The 16,795-nt window shown below is 51.5% G+C and overlaps 1 protein-coding gene across 1 annotated transcript; it reads right to left on the bottom strand.

Moving 5' to 3' along the window:
• Window positions 1–211: 211 nt before the first annotated feature.
• Window positions 212–15,638, bottom strand: Spn (protein phosphatase 1 regulatory subunit spinophilin). The gene is given in 13 exon segments (XM_029110718.1): window positions 212–282; window positions 285–393; window positions 497–768; window positions 1,904–2,068; window positions 2,206–2,443; window positions 2,578–2,852; window positions 3,242–4,347; window positions 4,712–4,841; window positions 5,621–5,813; window positions 6,465–6,742; window positions 7,919–8,186; window positions 8,326–8,562; window positions 15,570–15,638. Coding segments are annotated over 13 exon segments (3,411 nt in total).
• Between the last annotated feature and the right edge of the window lie 1,157 nt (window positions 15,639–16,795).

Raw genomic sequence — 16,795 nt, 5'->3', positions numbered from 1 at the left:
TCGCGGACGTGCTCTCCCAAAAAGTTGAATCAAGGAGTCCTTTCGGAAATGTAGCGAAGAAGGGGGCTCTCGATAAACGATGATTTGGACCTCTTTTCTGAATAGCCGACGATTGATATCTCTCTCGATCGGTCAGCTGTTCGGTCCATCGGCAGGAAGGTTTGTAATCTCAGCATGCGAATCGACTCGAGGGGCCCGGCAGCAGCTTGGTTTAGCGTTTGGCTTCCATCTCTTTGCGGTAGGCCTTTCTCTCGCGGTCAACTTCTCTTCTGAGTTCCTTAATTTTTTCTTAAGGAGAGCACGTTCGCCACTATCGCGAATGCCGAAGTCTTTCAGTCTGTCATTGTTCAGTTCCAACAGCTGATCACCCGTGATTCCTCGGGAGCTGAATGCCTGTGGGGAGGAGGTTCGTCAAACGAGGAAACGCTCTCAACAGAAAGCGACGATCGACGACAAAAGACACGAAGAGAAAAATACGTCGACATGGGTCACGTACCGGAACATGGTTTTGCATGCCGACAGCCACCAGCCACTGCATTACTTGATTCGGGCTCCAAGCGACAACGCCCCTCTGATAGGCGTCGAGCCGAGAGCTCGAGTTCACTTTGTGCAGCAGAGAGCCCATATCGAAGCAGCCGACCCCGGGGCCCGGAGACATGGGAGGCAAGCCTCCGTGGCCGCCGTTGTGAATTCCTGCAGGGCTGACGGCGTGGTGGCCATTCCTTTGGAGTGACGATGTATTCATGCGAGCAGAGAGCAGCTGAACACCTAAAATAGAGGGGAGGGGGGATGTCAGAATCGGAGCCACGTCGGCGTCGAATCAGAGGAGATCGAATTTCAGGGAGCGGATGCGATCGTGCAATCACGGGTTTTGAATAGCTCCACGGAAAGAGATCACAAGAACATAGTGCAGAAGTGCGAGCATTGCCGGTTCCGGAGCTGATTGAGACAGGAGACAGTCGAGGCATTGCAGTATGGCGTACCTCCAGAGGGAACTAGACCGGGAAAAAGTTGGCCCTGTGGACCCTGGTGCTGTTGGTGAGGGTTTTGTTGCACTTGTTGCTGATGATGGACCGGTGACACAGACGAATTGGTGAAAGTCGAGACGTTGTTCGACAAAACAGGGAGGGGAGCACCCTTTTGTGAATCGGGTGAGGACAAACAGTCACTGGACATCGACAGCGACTCCGTCGACATATCGAGACTGTCACAAGAAACGGAATTGCTTTCCACAGAACCTGCAACACATATGCACACGGTGCTCAGTGAGGATGACCTGTCACGAACATCAGGACTTGACTTTGTGAGTTAACAAACAGCTGACACCGAATGCAAGGACCCACGTCAGTGCGGGAGGACTGGTGCAAGCCATGGTGGGCGGAAGCCGTGCAGATAACCGGAATCAAATCTCATCAGTGGTCGTCCATGATTCATGATCATGTGGGGTTTATGAAGCGGGGCTCGAACCAGCGGGAAGGGTGCTGCATTCTAAGTAAGAGCTAGTCTACGAGAAGATCCCTTACCTGGCCCGCTAATAGTGCTGAGTATGTTACTCTGAAGAATGAGCTTGGAACAAGAACAATAAATCAATCAATCGAGTAGTTCCCTCATTTTTGGAGCAGGAGGGGCAATCAAACGACACGATCGATGAGAACCACACGTTTGCGCCACCCCCGTGTCCCCTTCCCCCGAACATTCTGGAGAACTCCCATAGAGCAGGTTCGGAAGAAACGCCAGAATTCCGCCAAGTGGTTATGATCGGCGGGTGTTAGTCCATGCCAGAAGACCGAGTAAATACGCGCGGTCTTAGTATACCCGAGAGTAGGGGATCGATCCGTTTCTGTATTCTCCGAGCGGGAAACCCTGTTCCCCGAGGAAATTTTCCCTCATAATTTATGCTCACCGGTGGAGGAGTTGATCATGTGAGATTCCTCAGTAGACAGAGTTTTCCTTAAATGTTTTGGGGGCTGTCGGATACCACGACCTTTGCAAAGTTCAGCCTTTGCACGGGCCGCGCTCGAATCTAGAAACTCCGTGGCTGGGATCATATCACTCAGAAGAATCACCGCTGAAATTCGCAAGAATTTCAGAATTCTTGCGAGTCGTGTCGACGCGACTGTCATGGGACATACCGCGGAAGTATTTGCGGGTTCCCCCGATTTGTCAAGCCGAGAATCTTCGTTACCTATCCGTGCAGATACTCACACTCATCGAGGCTCTTGGCCCGGTTCTGCCTCGGTTTCGGGACACCGATCGGCATTCCCTCATTTTTCTGACTGGTTTCTAGCAGGTTTTCTAATTGGATAACCCTATCTTTAAGATTCTTTACAATCTGGTTGTAATGCTGATCTTTTTCTATGTCGATCTTCACGTGATCTTCGTGTCGATCCGAGAGACCCTTCCTCAGGCGCTGGTACTTCGCCTCACTCTGGTCCAGTTGATCCTGCGGAGTGGATCAAAACGAACCTGATTCTTCTGTTTCGAATCCAATGCGAGTAGGAGCTCGAGAAGGGACGGCGAAGAAGACGTGGGAGTAGCCCGAGCCTCATCGTAGTCGAAGAGATTCGGGTCACTAACCTTGAGCAGTTCGTTTTCTGCATTCCACCTTTCGTTGGCTTCCTCCAGGTTCCGCTGGGCCTCCTCTAACCGGCGTTGGGTAATGTGCAACTGCTGACCCAATCGTGTCCTCTCTTCTTCTGAAGCGTCGAGCTTGTCTTTGAGCGCTCGAAGCTGCGACTCGACCACTGCGTAGCGGTACTGCAGCTCCTTGTAGCGCATGGACAGCTGACTTTGGCCGCCCTCGTTGTCCTCGGTACCACTACCATCCTCGCCGTGAGGATCGTGTGTAGCGTCTGCACGAAAGATCAAATTTCGACTCATCTCAATACAAGTTCTCGGTTGATTTCAGGCACTCGGAGCGGACCGGAGTTTAGTTGTTATTTGAGCCGCGACCACAAGTCGGAGTTTTGAAAATTCGTAATTCGCTCCGTCTGCCGACAACTACTGACGATATGATCAAGAGAAAATTTGATGACAGGGAAAGTCCCGTGGCAACGTCTCAGGAAGCCGAAATCGGAATCAGTTGGAGGAAATGAGGATCGGAAAGGATTCCTTGGATGAAAAATATTCCAATGAATAATGATAAAGAACATTCGAATGCTCTCACGAAGGTTCTCCGATAATCATAAATAATCATAAATAATCAGCGAAACGGTAACATAGGGAACCAAGGATTACTAACCAATGATGGGCAAATCCTCACCCTCTTCAGGTGTTGAGGGTCCAGTCGAGATAGGCTCGGGGGAACCGTGTCGGTGGCCTTGATCTCCGTGGTATTCTCCGTGCATCATTCGCATACGCTGCTCTCTGTCGCGATCAGCCTGGATCGACTGGGCGATCAGCGCCGCGATCTCGCTGTTCGTCTGATCCCGTTCACGACCGATCCGAAATCTGACAAGTCCCGACGTGTTCTTGAGCACGGAAGCCGCGTAGGCTTGCGTGACCCCTACGAGGGACTTGCCATCGACTTCTATGATTTGATCGTTGACTTCGATTTTGCCGTCCATGGCCGCCGCACCGTTCGGTGTGATCGTCTTGACGAAGATGCCGAGCTTCTCCAAGCCGGCATCGGCACCGACACCCATTCCGATGATGCTCAGCCCGAGGCCCTCGGGCCCCTTCATGAGCTCGACGGAGAAAACGTCCATTTTCTCAATGCGTTTTTCGAGTTCGTATTCCGCAGAAGCCGAGACCGGGTCGATCTCATCGTTTCTTCGGTCGTACTCATCCACCGAATGCGTCAGATACACTCGTATCGGTAGTGCCGAAAAGCGGATCTTGCTCGCCTTCTTGATGATCACCATTTCCGGCGGCTGTTCGTCAAGCAAATCGTCGTCTTCGAAAGGATCCTCCGCGAGACCAGGTCTCTCGACGTAGTAGTGACCGTCCTCGTCGATGTGCAGAGAACCGACCGACTCGGGCTCGGGCGATGCAGGCAACGTGCGATCCAAGACGTCCTCCTCCATCGAATCGTCGTAGTTGTACGTGTTGCCCGCGGGACTCGCCAGACCCACAGAGTACGTATTGTTGATGGGATTGTTCTCGGTCACGGGGCTGGCGAGCTCTTCAGCATCGATGCTCCCCGTGACCCACTGCTCCCGAGCGGCCAGCCGGTTCTGTCGTCTCTGCTCCTCCTCGTACTCCTCCCGGATCAGCTGTTCGTTCTTCTCGAACGAGTTGTCTTTGAGGATTTGGCACACTTCCTTGGCCTGTTCGTCGGTGAGAATCTCTTCGTCTTCTTCGAGATCCTCTGCGGCTCGTTGACGAGCAGCGTTGTTGATCGGGCCACTGCGGAAAAATACGAACGTTTTGATGTGTCCAGTCTCGAACTAGTCGCGGGAATACCGCATCGATAAATTCCGACGCTCGAAACAAATCGGGGAGGTCGAGAGTGATAATCATGCTTTGCCAGAGGCGTGGAACCGATGACAAATTCCGCCGAATGTCCTATCGCGTTGTAAATAGAGGGTGCGGTTCCTCAAACGGAATCGACAAGAAAGCCTCGATCAACTTTCGTTTTCGAGGCCACGAGGAACGATGACAAACTTCGTCCCATGGATTCGGATGACACCTTCGGCAGACCATGATTTTCCCCGCATTCCGATAGAGCCCTGAGATTAGATCGGACATGGTGATGAGATCGACTACGAACCTGCTGTTAAGGAGCAACCGATCATGTTCATCTTTGGTCATGAATTCAGCCAGGGAATCGCCCGCACCTCCTGCATCGCCGTCTTTGGCTTCTTCTCGCAAAGTGGAGTCACTCGATGATCCTCCCTTGCCTGAATAGAGATGAAACTCGTTTAGCCTTCTCCTCTTTCTGGAGATCCCCGTAGAGAGCGAGCGAACTCATGATTCTCGGGAAGAGGGGAAGGAGCGCTTCCCAGTTCAACTAATTCAAACGGGAATTGAAGAAAGGCCTTCAAGGTAGGGGTTGATTCCGAAAAGCGTCGAAGAGTCTCCGACCCCGGCCGGAGTAGCCGTGAAATCGGCGATTGAATCAGCATCAATCGTCGACATTCTCATACAGCTGGAGGTGGATTATTCGGAAGATTCATGTCATTTAGGCTTCAGGTGCACACTCGAACTCAATCAGTCACACATTCCTCTCGAGGGTACAACAATCATGCACGTTTCTGGACCGAGGACGATAGGCTTCGAGCCCCGACCGCGAAGTGAACCTACCACTGTCAGTCGGCGGAAGATGTTTCCTCTCGGGCTCAGTGATCTCCGTCGCTTGGCTCGAAGTTCCGAGCGTTGTCATATCACATTGATCCGAATGCAATTCTGTGCGCGATCATTCCACAATCAGATCATTCAGACAATCACCCTCATCATTTGCCTATCACACTTCATCACTTCGAATCAAATCTTCAACTCCATCCCTTAACCGGTGACAACTGTACATCGATCAGGTGCCTAAAACGTGGACGCGGCGCCAGCGCTCCACCTCGGAATCAGCTGCTCGCCGACTTTCTCCTATCTTCTCTTGGCGCGTCAGCAGAAGGCATAAAATAAAGCGGCTCGTACATAATAATCACACCACCGAACACGAACTGACCTTCCAGCGTTTTCTCGTCGGCCTGGCTCGAACTGTTATCACTGGACGAGATATGAATCTCTTCCGCGTGTTGAACGCCATCCCGTACCGATTGACGTATGCTCACTGAGTTTTCCGATGATTGTTCGGCTGTGGATACCTCCGTCACCGGACTCAATTGATCTGATTTGAGCGGTTCGTTCCGGAGGTCGAGCTGTGAACAATTGACTCGATTGTTTTATCCGGATCGGTATCGAGCTTTGGGATCGTGGCAAATAGATTATTTCCGCTCCTACTCTGGTGTCTGGTGGAGTATTTCATGAAAATCCCCAGATGAGATATGCATTCCGTAATTACTCGCGTCCATCAATCCGGGAAACGTAGCCCGAAACTCAGCGGATGAGGTTTAGAAGGTTCGAACTTTTATGGAGAATTGATCATCCAAATCGATTATCAACAGGGTGAGCGGCGTCGATACGACGACTCGCATGCAGTGGCAACGTGGAAATTGATTCCGCGTTGATTGAATCCACGACTACATCGAGCTCTACGCAGCGTAAAGCGTTGCCTGGACGTCTGCTGGTGGCTTATTCTCGACTCGTGATCTCAATCGTTCAATGACTTAGTCCTGAACATGGCCAAACGGCGACACCTACATTTCCGTTTGCATGTTACCACTCGTCAACGTACGGTCTGACACCATTGGGTCGCCCATCGGAAACCCCACTCCGGTCCACGGATTAGGACGAGGTCGCTGATTCCCTTCCCGTATCAACGATTGGAATCTATCCGAGGCATTTTCCGCTCATCGTTCAATGCCGTCTAATTATAAGATTCGGAAATAATCCCGAAAACGACCCCTCACCCGTTCGATGATGCTTGGCGGATTGGCTTTGTCGATCTCTCTCCTCCGACCTTCCTGGGGCGACCGGCCGCTCACATCGTCGAGTTCGTCTTCGATCGAGGTAAAACCGGAGTCGAGTCTTTGAGGATTGATGTCCGAGGACGTAAGCGACTCTGGCTGGGAACCGGTCTCGGCATCGGGGCCCATCTGGTGCTCGGGAGGTCTCCGATTTCCGTCCGCGTGAAGCGCGCCGTTCTGTTGAGCCGCTTGGACTTGTTGCAGCCGTGAATATAAAGGACCTATAGGGAAGAGATCAATTATTATTAGCTCCCGGTCGAATCGAATCCACTGAATTCCAGCGCTTGATTGGTCCAAGTCCCGAATTCGTCTGCAGACTGCCCTAAGGTTCCGATGGCGCTGCTCTCGGACGGGTTTTCGATTACTCACTGAATTCCCTGATTTTGAGGAAGAAATCTCGAACGAACGTCATCGTGAAAACAGCAAAGAGCTATGGGTCTGATGCCGAGGAACAAAATTCCTAAAGCCGACTCCGCGGCTGATCCGCGAGAATCGAGGGGATTCGATTGCTGCGGCACGAATGTTACGACACAGAATCGGCGGAGAAATTTCCGACACAACTTAGCGATTCAAATGGGGAAGCATTCGTGACGGCAAAGACGTCTCCCTGCGACGGCAGCGACGCTTTAACTCAAGGCTCTTCCACAAAATTGTTTTCGTTCTGCTGTCACCAGATTTCTGCACTTCACTGTCAAATTCGCGGCGCTCGCTCGGTAGCGGTCTCATTCACAGGTCACGTGGCGAAGGCATTCCACCTCACAGAAAACCCCTCACGGACGGGGATTTCTCGGATTCCGGTGTGAGCAGCATGGGAAAGGCCACGAGCGCTCCTAAACTTCGGCTTAGGCTCGTCGTGTCAACCGAGACGAGAAGCCGTCGCATCTCGAGAGCTATTGGCGAGCATATGACAGCGCGGAGACGCTTTCCGTGCCGGCATCGAGCGTCGTGCCCAAGTGAGTTCAGTAGATGTTTGCTCCGGAGACGAGTTCAGAATTGATCACGGAGGCGATTGCCTGCCGTCAAATTCAGCGGAGAAGAGAATCCGCCGAGAGTGAACCATTGTCAGGCGGAACATCGGATCAATAGTTCTATGAGAGGAAGGTATGCCGCCAAACGAGAGAGAAACAACGAGCCCTGCAGATTTTAAGGGACTCGATGATGCGAGCAGAGAGAACCGATGTGACCCAATATCGCCGAATTAGCTCGGCTCGCCGCGGTGATTGCGATTCATTTGGAAATCGAGTTTCGTTCTTCCCGTGAGGGATGGAAAACTTTTGAGAATTTTGAGCGTCTGCTTTAGTTCACTCGTCCGTGCGTCGACCCTCTCCCTTCCGTAATTCTCCTCTACAGAGATGTCCCGAAGGAATATTCCGTCTCGATTTCCCCGAGAAACTTACTATTATCTTGAAGCAGAGACTTGGGTTTGCTCGGCAAGGGCGGTTTCTTGCTGGGATGCGATGATCCGCTGGTTTTACTACCGGAGTTTTTATCTTCGGATTGAGACTTCTGGAGCGCTAGAGACTCCTTAAAGGTCTGGCGTTCCAGAAAATCCTCGGGAGTGGTCCTTCCGGACGCCGGCCTCGAGTTTGACGTCGAAAGTGACCGGTCAAAGCAAGGAGATCGTTTCTGCTCGCTTTCGAGCTTGGCAAACATCGCGCGAGCATCCTGGAAAACAATGTCGATGAAGGAAGCTTAGCAATCGCCCTAGCTCTTACTCAGTCGAATGGACAGTACGGGCTGATCTGATCCTATATTTGACGGAATTAATTTTGAACTTTCGCCTGGTCAGGGAAAAGGGACCCACCTGGAACCTCGAGACATGGCTGTCACTCCTAGAAAGAGGACTTTCTCCTCCTCCTCCGTTAGGATGACTTCCTCTGGGCGGAGTCCCGTGGCCGTTCTGTGCAGAAGTACCCTGCTTCGTTCGGTGACCGAACGGACTCGTATCTTTCAGAGGCGTTGTCACCGAGTTGTCCAGGACCTTCTCGTTCCGAGTTGAAGATTTAGCTTTTTCTGGAGTTATAGCCTGTGTTGCCTGACCCTGAAAATCGAGGAGAGAATCCATATTCATTCTTCGTCCGCCCGTGATTGACAAGAGCAGGGAAAGATGCCCATAAGAGCGATTAGATATCGGATATATGCTCTTTCCAGATAACTTCCCTACGGATAATTTTTTCCAGCTTGACAGAATAATCATTCCGAGGGCTGAAACCCCAATCGGCATCCAAGGATCCCTCATCGATGGATCGGATAACCTGCCATCTCCAGAGAGAACGCGTCCCCTGGCATTGTCAAGAATGACCAACGATAAGCGCCCGGCGATCCCTATCTGAGGTATCTTTGTCGGGAAAACGACGGACATGTCATTTCATAGAGCAGGTCACTGTGTTCCTATTATCAAAGACACCATCTGGTCGAGCAGAGAGCGCGTCGGATGGCATTGCCCTGGATCACTCGGGGAGCGCTCTCGAAAATCGAGTCGATCCGCTCGTAGCTCTGCCCCGCGACAGGAATACCGCCTCCGCGATGAGGACAAACTCTGTTGTCTTGGAGAAAGGGAAACCAAATATTGTGGGCGGGGCGAAAGCGTCGATGAGTTCCGTCAAGGACCCCCCTGCCTCGGGTGTCCGGCGGAGCAGGCACCGATGAGGACTGTCGGCGACCGATGTACGAAGGACTCGTGAGCTCAGGACCTCAGGATGTCCCTTAGTGATCTGGCTAGGATTGAGATGCCTTCGCTTTGCATGATCAGATTAATAGAGAACCGTCCGGTGCTTTGCCAGACGGTCGTAATCTAAGATCGCAAAACCACAACTCGAGTCTCTTCCGACGACATGTCGAGATCCTCTGATTCAATGAGCCCTCTGGGGGGAGGGGAGGGATCTCTACATGTTCGCGAGGAGCTCCGCAGCTCCCCAGGGATCCAACGACTTCACATATTACCTATATTAATTAATGAGAAGATAGAACCCCATACCGACCCAATATTTAATCGTCACCATGGGCTTCGTCGTGCCGAAGAACATCACGGAGTCCCATAGATCCATGGGAAACGATATCCTATCGAGAACACGAGCACCCGGACTGCAATCAGTGTGGAAGGATTACGGAGATCACAGAGAACAGACAAAGTCGTTGTATCACTCGGTCGGTCGATCGCGGAATCTAGCACCGCAGAGCTCGGTGCCACTCGAGCCCTCCAACAAGGCTTAATGCTCCGAGTGTTCCGAAATCATATGCGCGTTTTGAACGTTGCTCCCTTGACGATCACCCTCAGAGGAACCTCCTCGGCAGTGGCACAGTTCACGGCAGATGCGGACTCCGCGCTACTCGGACACAGCTTGTTTCCCAGACTGACTGGCGGAGCAAGGCCGCCATTCACAGATATCCCATGGAGAGTTGCTCATCATTATTGAATGCGGAGCGTTTTTTGAAGACGCCCCTCCAGCGGGACTCCGCTCAGATCTCAACATCCATATCGTGACTCAACAACGTCAAACAAAAGGTATATATGGAGCGACCCAGACGCTCGCAGACGTTCGCGAGGCCGCCGTGAGGACATGACGAATAGGGGGAAAGCGTTCGAGTTCTCGGAAACGTTGCTGCTCGGGCTGCGTCGAATGTCAAGGCATGAAACCCTCGCGCGAATGAACGAACTTTTTCCTCCATTTGTTGCGTTGCTTTATTCATTTATTAGTTTATCGGCACCCAGTTTCCGAGCTCCAGGCTCTGCGAAGCTTCGCCCAAGGTTACCGCAATCAATCGATTCGATGAAGCTCGTTGATTCGTTATTCGCTCCAAAATCGTGACGATCAGGCTTGTTCAAGCGCAGTGAAATTCACGTTGCGTCGCGTTCCTCGCGAATAGGTAGGTCCCGCTATCAAGAGTTTGAACTTGATGGGAGTTAGCGTAATTCGCTCTGTTTTCGGCGAAGTTCCGTCAGGCCTGATTGAGCCCTGAGCGGTTCGAGCCCGACTCAGTTCCGACCGTGTTGCCAATCTTCTGCACCAAATTGTTCAAGATCCTGCTCGCTCACAGGGGATGTCGTGAAGTCAATCGAGCTCCACGAAAAACGCCACATAATGTCTGTTTCATGTCAATCGCCTTTAGCTTATCATCACGCCGAAACCTCACCGCGATGACCGAGGATGATCTGAGCCTTTTGGAGCTCACCGATCTCTTGCGATTTAAATCTGCGACTAGATTTCGGCATGTCGATTCGCGTCATAGTACCGGCATTGCTCAGCAAACTGATGTCGGAGACGGGACGCAGAGTGATTCAGGAGCGAAAGTCAACATGGCCCAGAGCAGCGCGGTGACGGATGAATGGTCTGTACCATATTGTAATTGTCAAGCACCATCGATGCCTCAGACGCTGGAGTTGAACAACGCGGCAAATTACGACAAGGACTTTGAGCACGAACGTCTTCCGGTGCCGGATGTAAGTCATGCGAACCAAGCTAATAATCGTGGACGCGCCGGCCTGCGGGAAAGTTGCCATTTTGAAAGTCGAGCGGGACACTGCTCGAAACTGGCCCAGTTTTTGAAAAAAGGTCACCCGAGGCAGAGCTCCTGATCGATTCTCAATCAATCACATCAACAAGCCGATCAGAGCACGAGGGCAATCACCAGCCATGGAATCAGTCATCATCTCTCCCTGCTGTTAATTGGATTAATTCATATTCACGCAGAGCGAGATGGACGGCGAGATATTTTATCGCTCGGCCGTGGGCGCGTTTCCCTCTCTGCTCGGATGATCGCTTTCTTCATGCGCCTTTCGATTGTTTTCGAGTGCAAGCGGCACGGATGAGTAGACGGCCCGCTTTACGGAGCGTCAAGGAGTGAGAGGGTGCGTGACTTACAGACTGAGAGGCAGCGGAGCGATCCACTCGATTATAGTCGAATGACATGATAATATTAATAATACAACCATATATTATATATATGGTCCTGTCACTCGAATAGATGAGCCATCAGTCGAGCCATCGCGAGTTCAAACTCCACTCAGTCAGCCATCAGACAAAACATTGCGCTTTCTAGCAATCGGCGATCCAAATTCATTAGTCTCCAGAATTGCTTGTCGCCAAGCTGAACAAGATTGGCTGCTCCCATATCGGAGATTCCCGTGGCGTGGGTCCACATTCTGCGAGCCCACGGAAAACTAGGTGACTAGAAAACTTTGTTTCGGAATCATCTATCCGTGCAGGATGTCCAATACAGTCGCCCCTCTGCTCGAGAGCTCGAAATAAGAAACTCAGGAAAGTTAATGAGTCGAAAGTTGAACTCTCCACATCGTCAATGGTTATTGATGAGGTCAATTTGGAAATGCCTCGTGGCCGACACATACATAATACAGCGAAGCTGTCGATGATTGCTGCCCTCCGCTTAGGGTCGCTCCACCCTTACAGACCTACAGACGAACTCTTTTCTAACTAATTTGCTCGGAGCATCGACCGTTCTTCCTGATAACTACGACAACGGGTTGTCTCTCTGCCCGCAGAGAAGAGCTCGGCAAGACCCACTGATCAATTAGGAAAGTCAAATGCGGTCAAGGCACCTGACTTATTTCCATGGAACGACAGGAACGTCGAAACGTCAACGCTCCGGAAATCATATTCCCTCCAGGCGAATATCCCAGGCTTGCTGGAACTCATCGCTGCGACGATTTGCTATTGTCTCTGATGAGGGAGACTCACCCAAACGCAGCTGCTTGACCTATAGGCGACACAAAATGGAAAATATGTTGAAAAAAAATTCTGACTGAGATTCTCTTTCCCACGGATGACGTCGCGTTGGTGGTAATTCACCGTGTCACGCACGGGGAGCCCTTGCGGCGAAAAGAAAGCATTCGTTGGGCGCCAAGATTTTCATAGACACTTTCGTCAATACATGGAGTAGAAAGACCCCCCGGTTACGATAGTGGCCGACGCTTCGTTCGAGGAGAGGGCGACTCATTTTTGAGTTTGTCGGTAACTCGACCCGAACATGAGCATCTCGTCGGATCGAATCTGGGTTCACGGATCCTTATTTTTAGCACGTCGGTTCGAACGAGCTTTGCGTAACGTTCCTCTATTTCGAGGGCTTGAAGTTTTTTTTTCACACCTCTGACTAAGAAACGCCCTCGGCGTGTTGGCAAAGCGAGCGAATGAAGGGACGACCAAACGAACGAACGAACAAGCGACCGAACAAGTGAGCCAACCGCCAATGCTAGCACCCCGCGTTTGTTTAAATAAAGTCTTGGCAGCGCCCCATTTTTTCCCAAGAGGGCAATTGCATCGAGGGCAGGTCACAGATGCCGACTGATGAGTCCGCTCTTCATGGTCTGGCGACAGATGAACAGTTCGCATGGAGAACGATTAAGTGCGAACGAGAGAGTGACAAATTCAGCCGGATTGGGGGTATAACGCAGGGCGCAGAGCTGTCTTTGGAATAGCGGAATCAAATTATACCGCGATAGGCCGGCAATGGATCTGACTGAGTCTCGACACGAGTCGTTTACGGAGAACGACGTCGGAGATGTCGCACATTCAGCTCGCGACCCGGTTGTGGGTGATTGGGGAGTGTGTTATTCCTCTCCTCGAGGAGATTTCGGGGGAGCCTGTCTTGTCGGACCCTCCAACGGGCGATGTGCGATGTGAATGCTCGCATACCTCGGATAGGAAGAAAATTGTGCCCCTCATAGAGAAAAATGGATGACATGCTTCCTCTGGTGGTGCTGCTGCTGTTGCCTCTAGTGCCGCAGCGGTTAGCAAGAGTCGTTGTCAGCACGGCACGACTACGGAGAGCCGTGAAGGCAACGCAAACAGGCTTAATGAAAAGCTTCCTCTGAGAGCCTCTTTCCGTAACTCGGCCGACTTTGTATAATGGTCGTGTCGGCGCAGCCCTGCACAGCGACGCCACGTCAAGAATTCATCTCCACGGGGCTTTAGCTCAATGAAAACCAGAACGTGCCATCGAGGAAAGTTTCGCACGCGACCGAAAATTTTATGACGTCAAATTAGGCGTCGGGTGCCAACCTCGATGTACCGAGGAGCTCTTCTCACTGACTTGAGCTGCCTGAAAAAACCCGAAAGATGGGTGAAAGATTTGCGAGGAGGCTGCGGTACAAGAATGCCTCACGAGTCACGAGTGATCTTTCCCCTCTCAGAAAGACATTCCACAATTATTGCGTTAGTCAGGGGTATCAATGAGGTTCTTTCAATCATCGGGGGCTCCTTGCCCCCTTCCCTGTCCAGGATCAAAAATCGATTCCTCCAGGATATCGTATGCTTCGAAACTACTCAACCTCTTACGGAAGGAGGCAGCGGTAGCCATTTCCGAAATAAGACAGGCAACTCCGCGCTCAAACTCATCGGAGCGCAAGTCGTCGTCCGACCTACGACTCTAGGCCGGCCCAACGGATCCGAGCTCAAACTCCGAGGACGCGCCGCAGCTATCCTTCCTCCGGATTATTTGGAGCACGTCCCGGTATAAGACAGGGGCCTCGGACACGAACCCTTGGAAGGACGCATTTGAGCGCCGAAGGCTCGCGGGCCTCGCAAGAATTTTTTCTGTTTCAACGAGTTGATGTGCTCTCCGAAGCGAGGAATGCAAGGAGCAAGAAAAGACATGATTAACTATTCTCGACGCCAAACTTCCTTGATCGATTCAAAACTTCCCCTGAACTCTTTCCTTGGCCAAAACAAACGGAGCTCCGCGCTTTGGCCCTCGCAAAGACCTTGAGGCTCATTCAGCCCCGAAGACTCCGACACGGCAGGACTAAGGTACCCGTGTTCCCGAAGAGAGGAGAAGAAGGATCAAGTTCATCGATTGAAGAGTTGACCACCTCCGCACTGTCTCTTGTCCTGAGCTTCCGTCAAGTTGTCGGGAGCCCCTCCTTCAATCGAACCCGGAATTTCTCGGGAGAGTAAGAATATATTACTCAATTTTCGTGTGTCCGTCTTCTTTCCGTATGCTACTTCCGTTCCTGATCATTTTTCAGCTTGAAACAACGTCGAATGTTTCTCAAGAGCTTCCCACGGGTTGAAAAATTCCGAAAACTCCCATGGCTCCCCGCGTCTCCGTGAAGTTCTGAGAATAAGAAGGTGGTCCGCAATCCAGCGGGAATACCTGACCGCCACCGCCGATATCGACAGGACGCATCGTGCGTAGTGTCTGGGGCGATGCTGCAAAAGTATCTCATCGCATCCTTCGCTGGCAACACCACCATTACAATTAATTCCCCATCCGGAATGCGGTCAGATGTTCGCTCAACGTTCTCCCTCATTCTCTGATGATTGCCCCTCTGCTTGGTTCTTACTCCGAGCGTATTTTCCCAGGGAAATTCGACCGTGGGGGACGCTGAAGAGAATCGCCCCAGATTAGAGCTCTATTCGGGCCCCGCAGGGCCTCGTACCGTTCCGGGATGCGAGCACGCAGGGAGTATCATGACCTCCATCAGAGCACATTAGCTCCAAATTCGTAGGAGCTAGTCACTCGAGGGGAAGGCTCGGCTCTCCATTTCTGACTTCGAAAGCTCGAGTCCTGGACCGCAAGCCTCCTGGACCTGCCGTGCGCGACAGGTTCTGGTAATAATACCAATAAATGAAATCCGGAGCGGCGGGCAAGTTTCCGCAGCTCGAACACGAGGCGGCCCAGGCCCCGGGCTCTGTCAAGGAGAATGGGCCACGAGAAAGGAAGCCCAAGGAAAAATTCCCCGGCCGGATAATTCTTAATTCGGAAGAAGAGCCCCCTTGCCTGTCAACGACTTGTTCACCCTTCCCTTAGTAACCATAGATGATAAGTTAGTCTTCGCGTGCCACGCGGTTCGCAGCGATACTTCGATAAGGAAGAATGAGGTTGGAGCTCTTTGAGATTTCAATGAGTCGATGAACCCTAACCTATTGGGGACGTTCTTCCATCGGAAAACTCTCGGCGTACAGCTATTGTAGATTATACTACGGAAATAAATCAATATAATTTCTCGCGAGCGAGCGCTCTCGAGTGGAACAGTGATGCCCTTCGGCGCCGCGTTAATCTAAACCGATGTCACGCAAAGCAGCGTCTCACCTGTTGCTGAAATAAGCTTGCGATCGAGCTAACTTTAGAGCCTAGCTTCTTGGGTGGGGGATGAACCATGTTGGATCCGTTGAGTTGCTGTTGCTGCTGCTTCGGAGATGAGCTTAAAGGAGCGCTTGACTGTGTGGGAGCCGTGCTTGAAGAATTAGCAGAAATATCCTGAAGCCAGCCGGCACGCGATCTAGAAGCAGCCACTATCGAAGAACGCACATCGGCCATTCTGGAATGAAACAGTAATTCATTGAAAATACTCCTCTGTTGAATCCAGCGAATGTACATAGAAAGCATCATCACTATCACAATATTATGTGTTCTGCGATGATCTCTCGAGACAGTGTGTGCTTCTATCCCAATCTAATTTTATCGATGGATGTGAATGGGTAACTCGGATAATTCGGGTCGCCCTCCTCAAATATCACATGAGCCCAATTGTAAAACATAATACTTTTTTCATTCTTCCATTCCACTCGGTGATCGTTTTTTCACGCCTTTCAAGGAAGTCCCGCTTGTTCCCTCTCCAGTCGACGTTTTCAATTATTGAAATACCCGTCGACAAGCTCTAGCCATCGTACAAGCAGTCGCTGGAGCTGTTCGACTATCCGTCTGAAAGGCGGATCGGGTCTTTGCGGATCGCCCCAGAAGACTCCGTCGATCAGTCGATGCAAACTTCAGCTCCGATTCCTCCGGACCCTTTGAGATCGACGCTGTTTCCAATCAGTTTACGATACATGAACTACCAAAGTACAACCGATCGTGAGTCGTGAGAAGCAACGTTGCTCGTAAAATAACTAAGTGCAAGATCTTGTTTGGATTCCTGGCCTAGCCGAATGTCTCTGGGCTGGAATAGATCCAAAGTATCGGGTGGGAATCACACACCGACCGCTCCGCACATCGACCGCCGATTGCGACGGAAAGCATTGCTGTCACTTGAGCTCTCCGATCGCAAACACAGAATTTAAGAGCAGAGAACATCCATAATTCAGGCGAGCCTTCGGCGAGAGGAAGATCGATCAGATTCACGGAGAAATGTGAATTTGCTAAAACATTGTTCATCGCTTAAGACATCGGTGCCATCGAACACGCAGATCTCTCCGGAATTTGGTACATCTTCACAGCTCGTTGGATTTTCCTTCTTCGGGGAAGAAGCTGGTGGAAATCTCCGGACGGGTAGACCTGGAACAGGTTCCCGCTCTTGGAGCAAAACATTCACCGAAAAC

Source organism: Galendromus occidentalis, unplaced genomic scaffold (assembly GCF_000255335.2).
Source record: "Galendromus occidentalis unplaced genomic scaffold, Mocc_1.1 scf7180000077086, whole genome shotgun sequence".
NCBI classification, from domain to species: domain Eukaryota; kingdom Metazoa; phylum Arthropoda; class Arachnida; order Mesostigmata; family Phytoseiidae; genus Galendromus; species Galendromus occidentalis.
The sequence above is the reverse complement of the archived record's forward strand: the minus strand, read 5'-3'. Positions and strand labels throughout refer to the sequence as shown.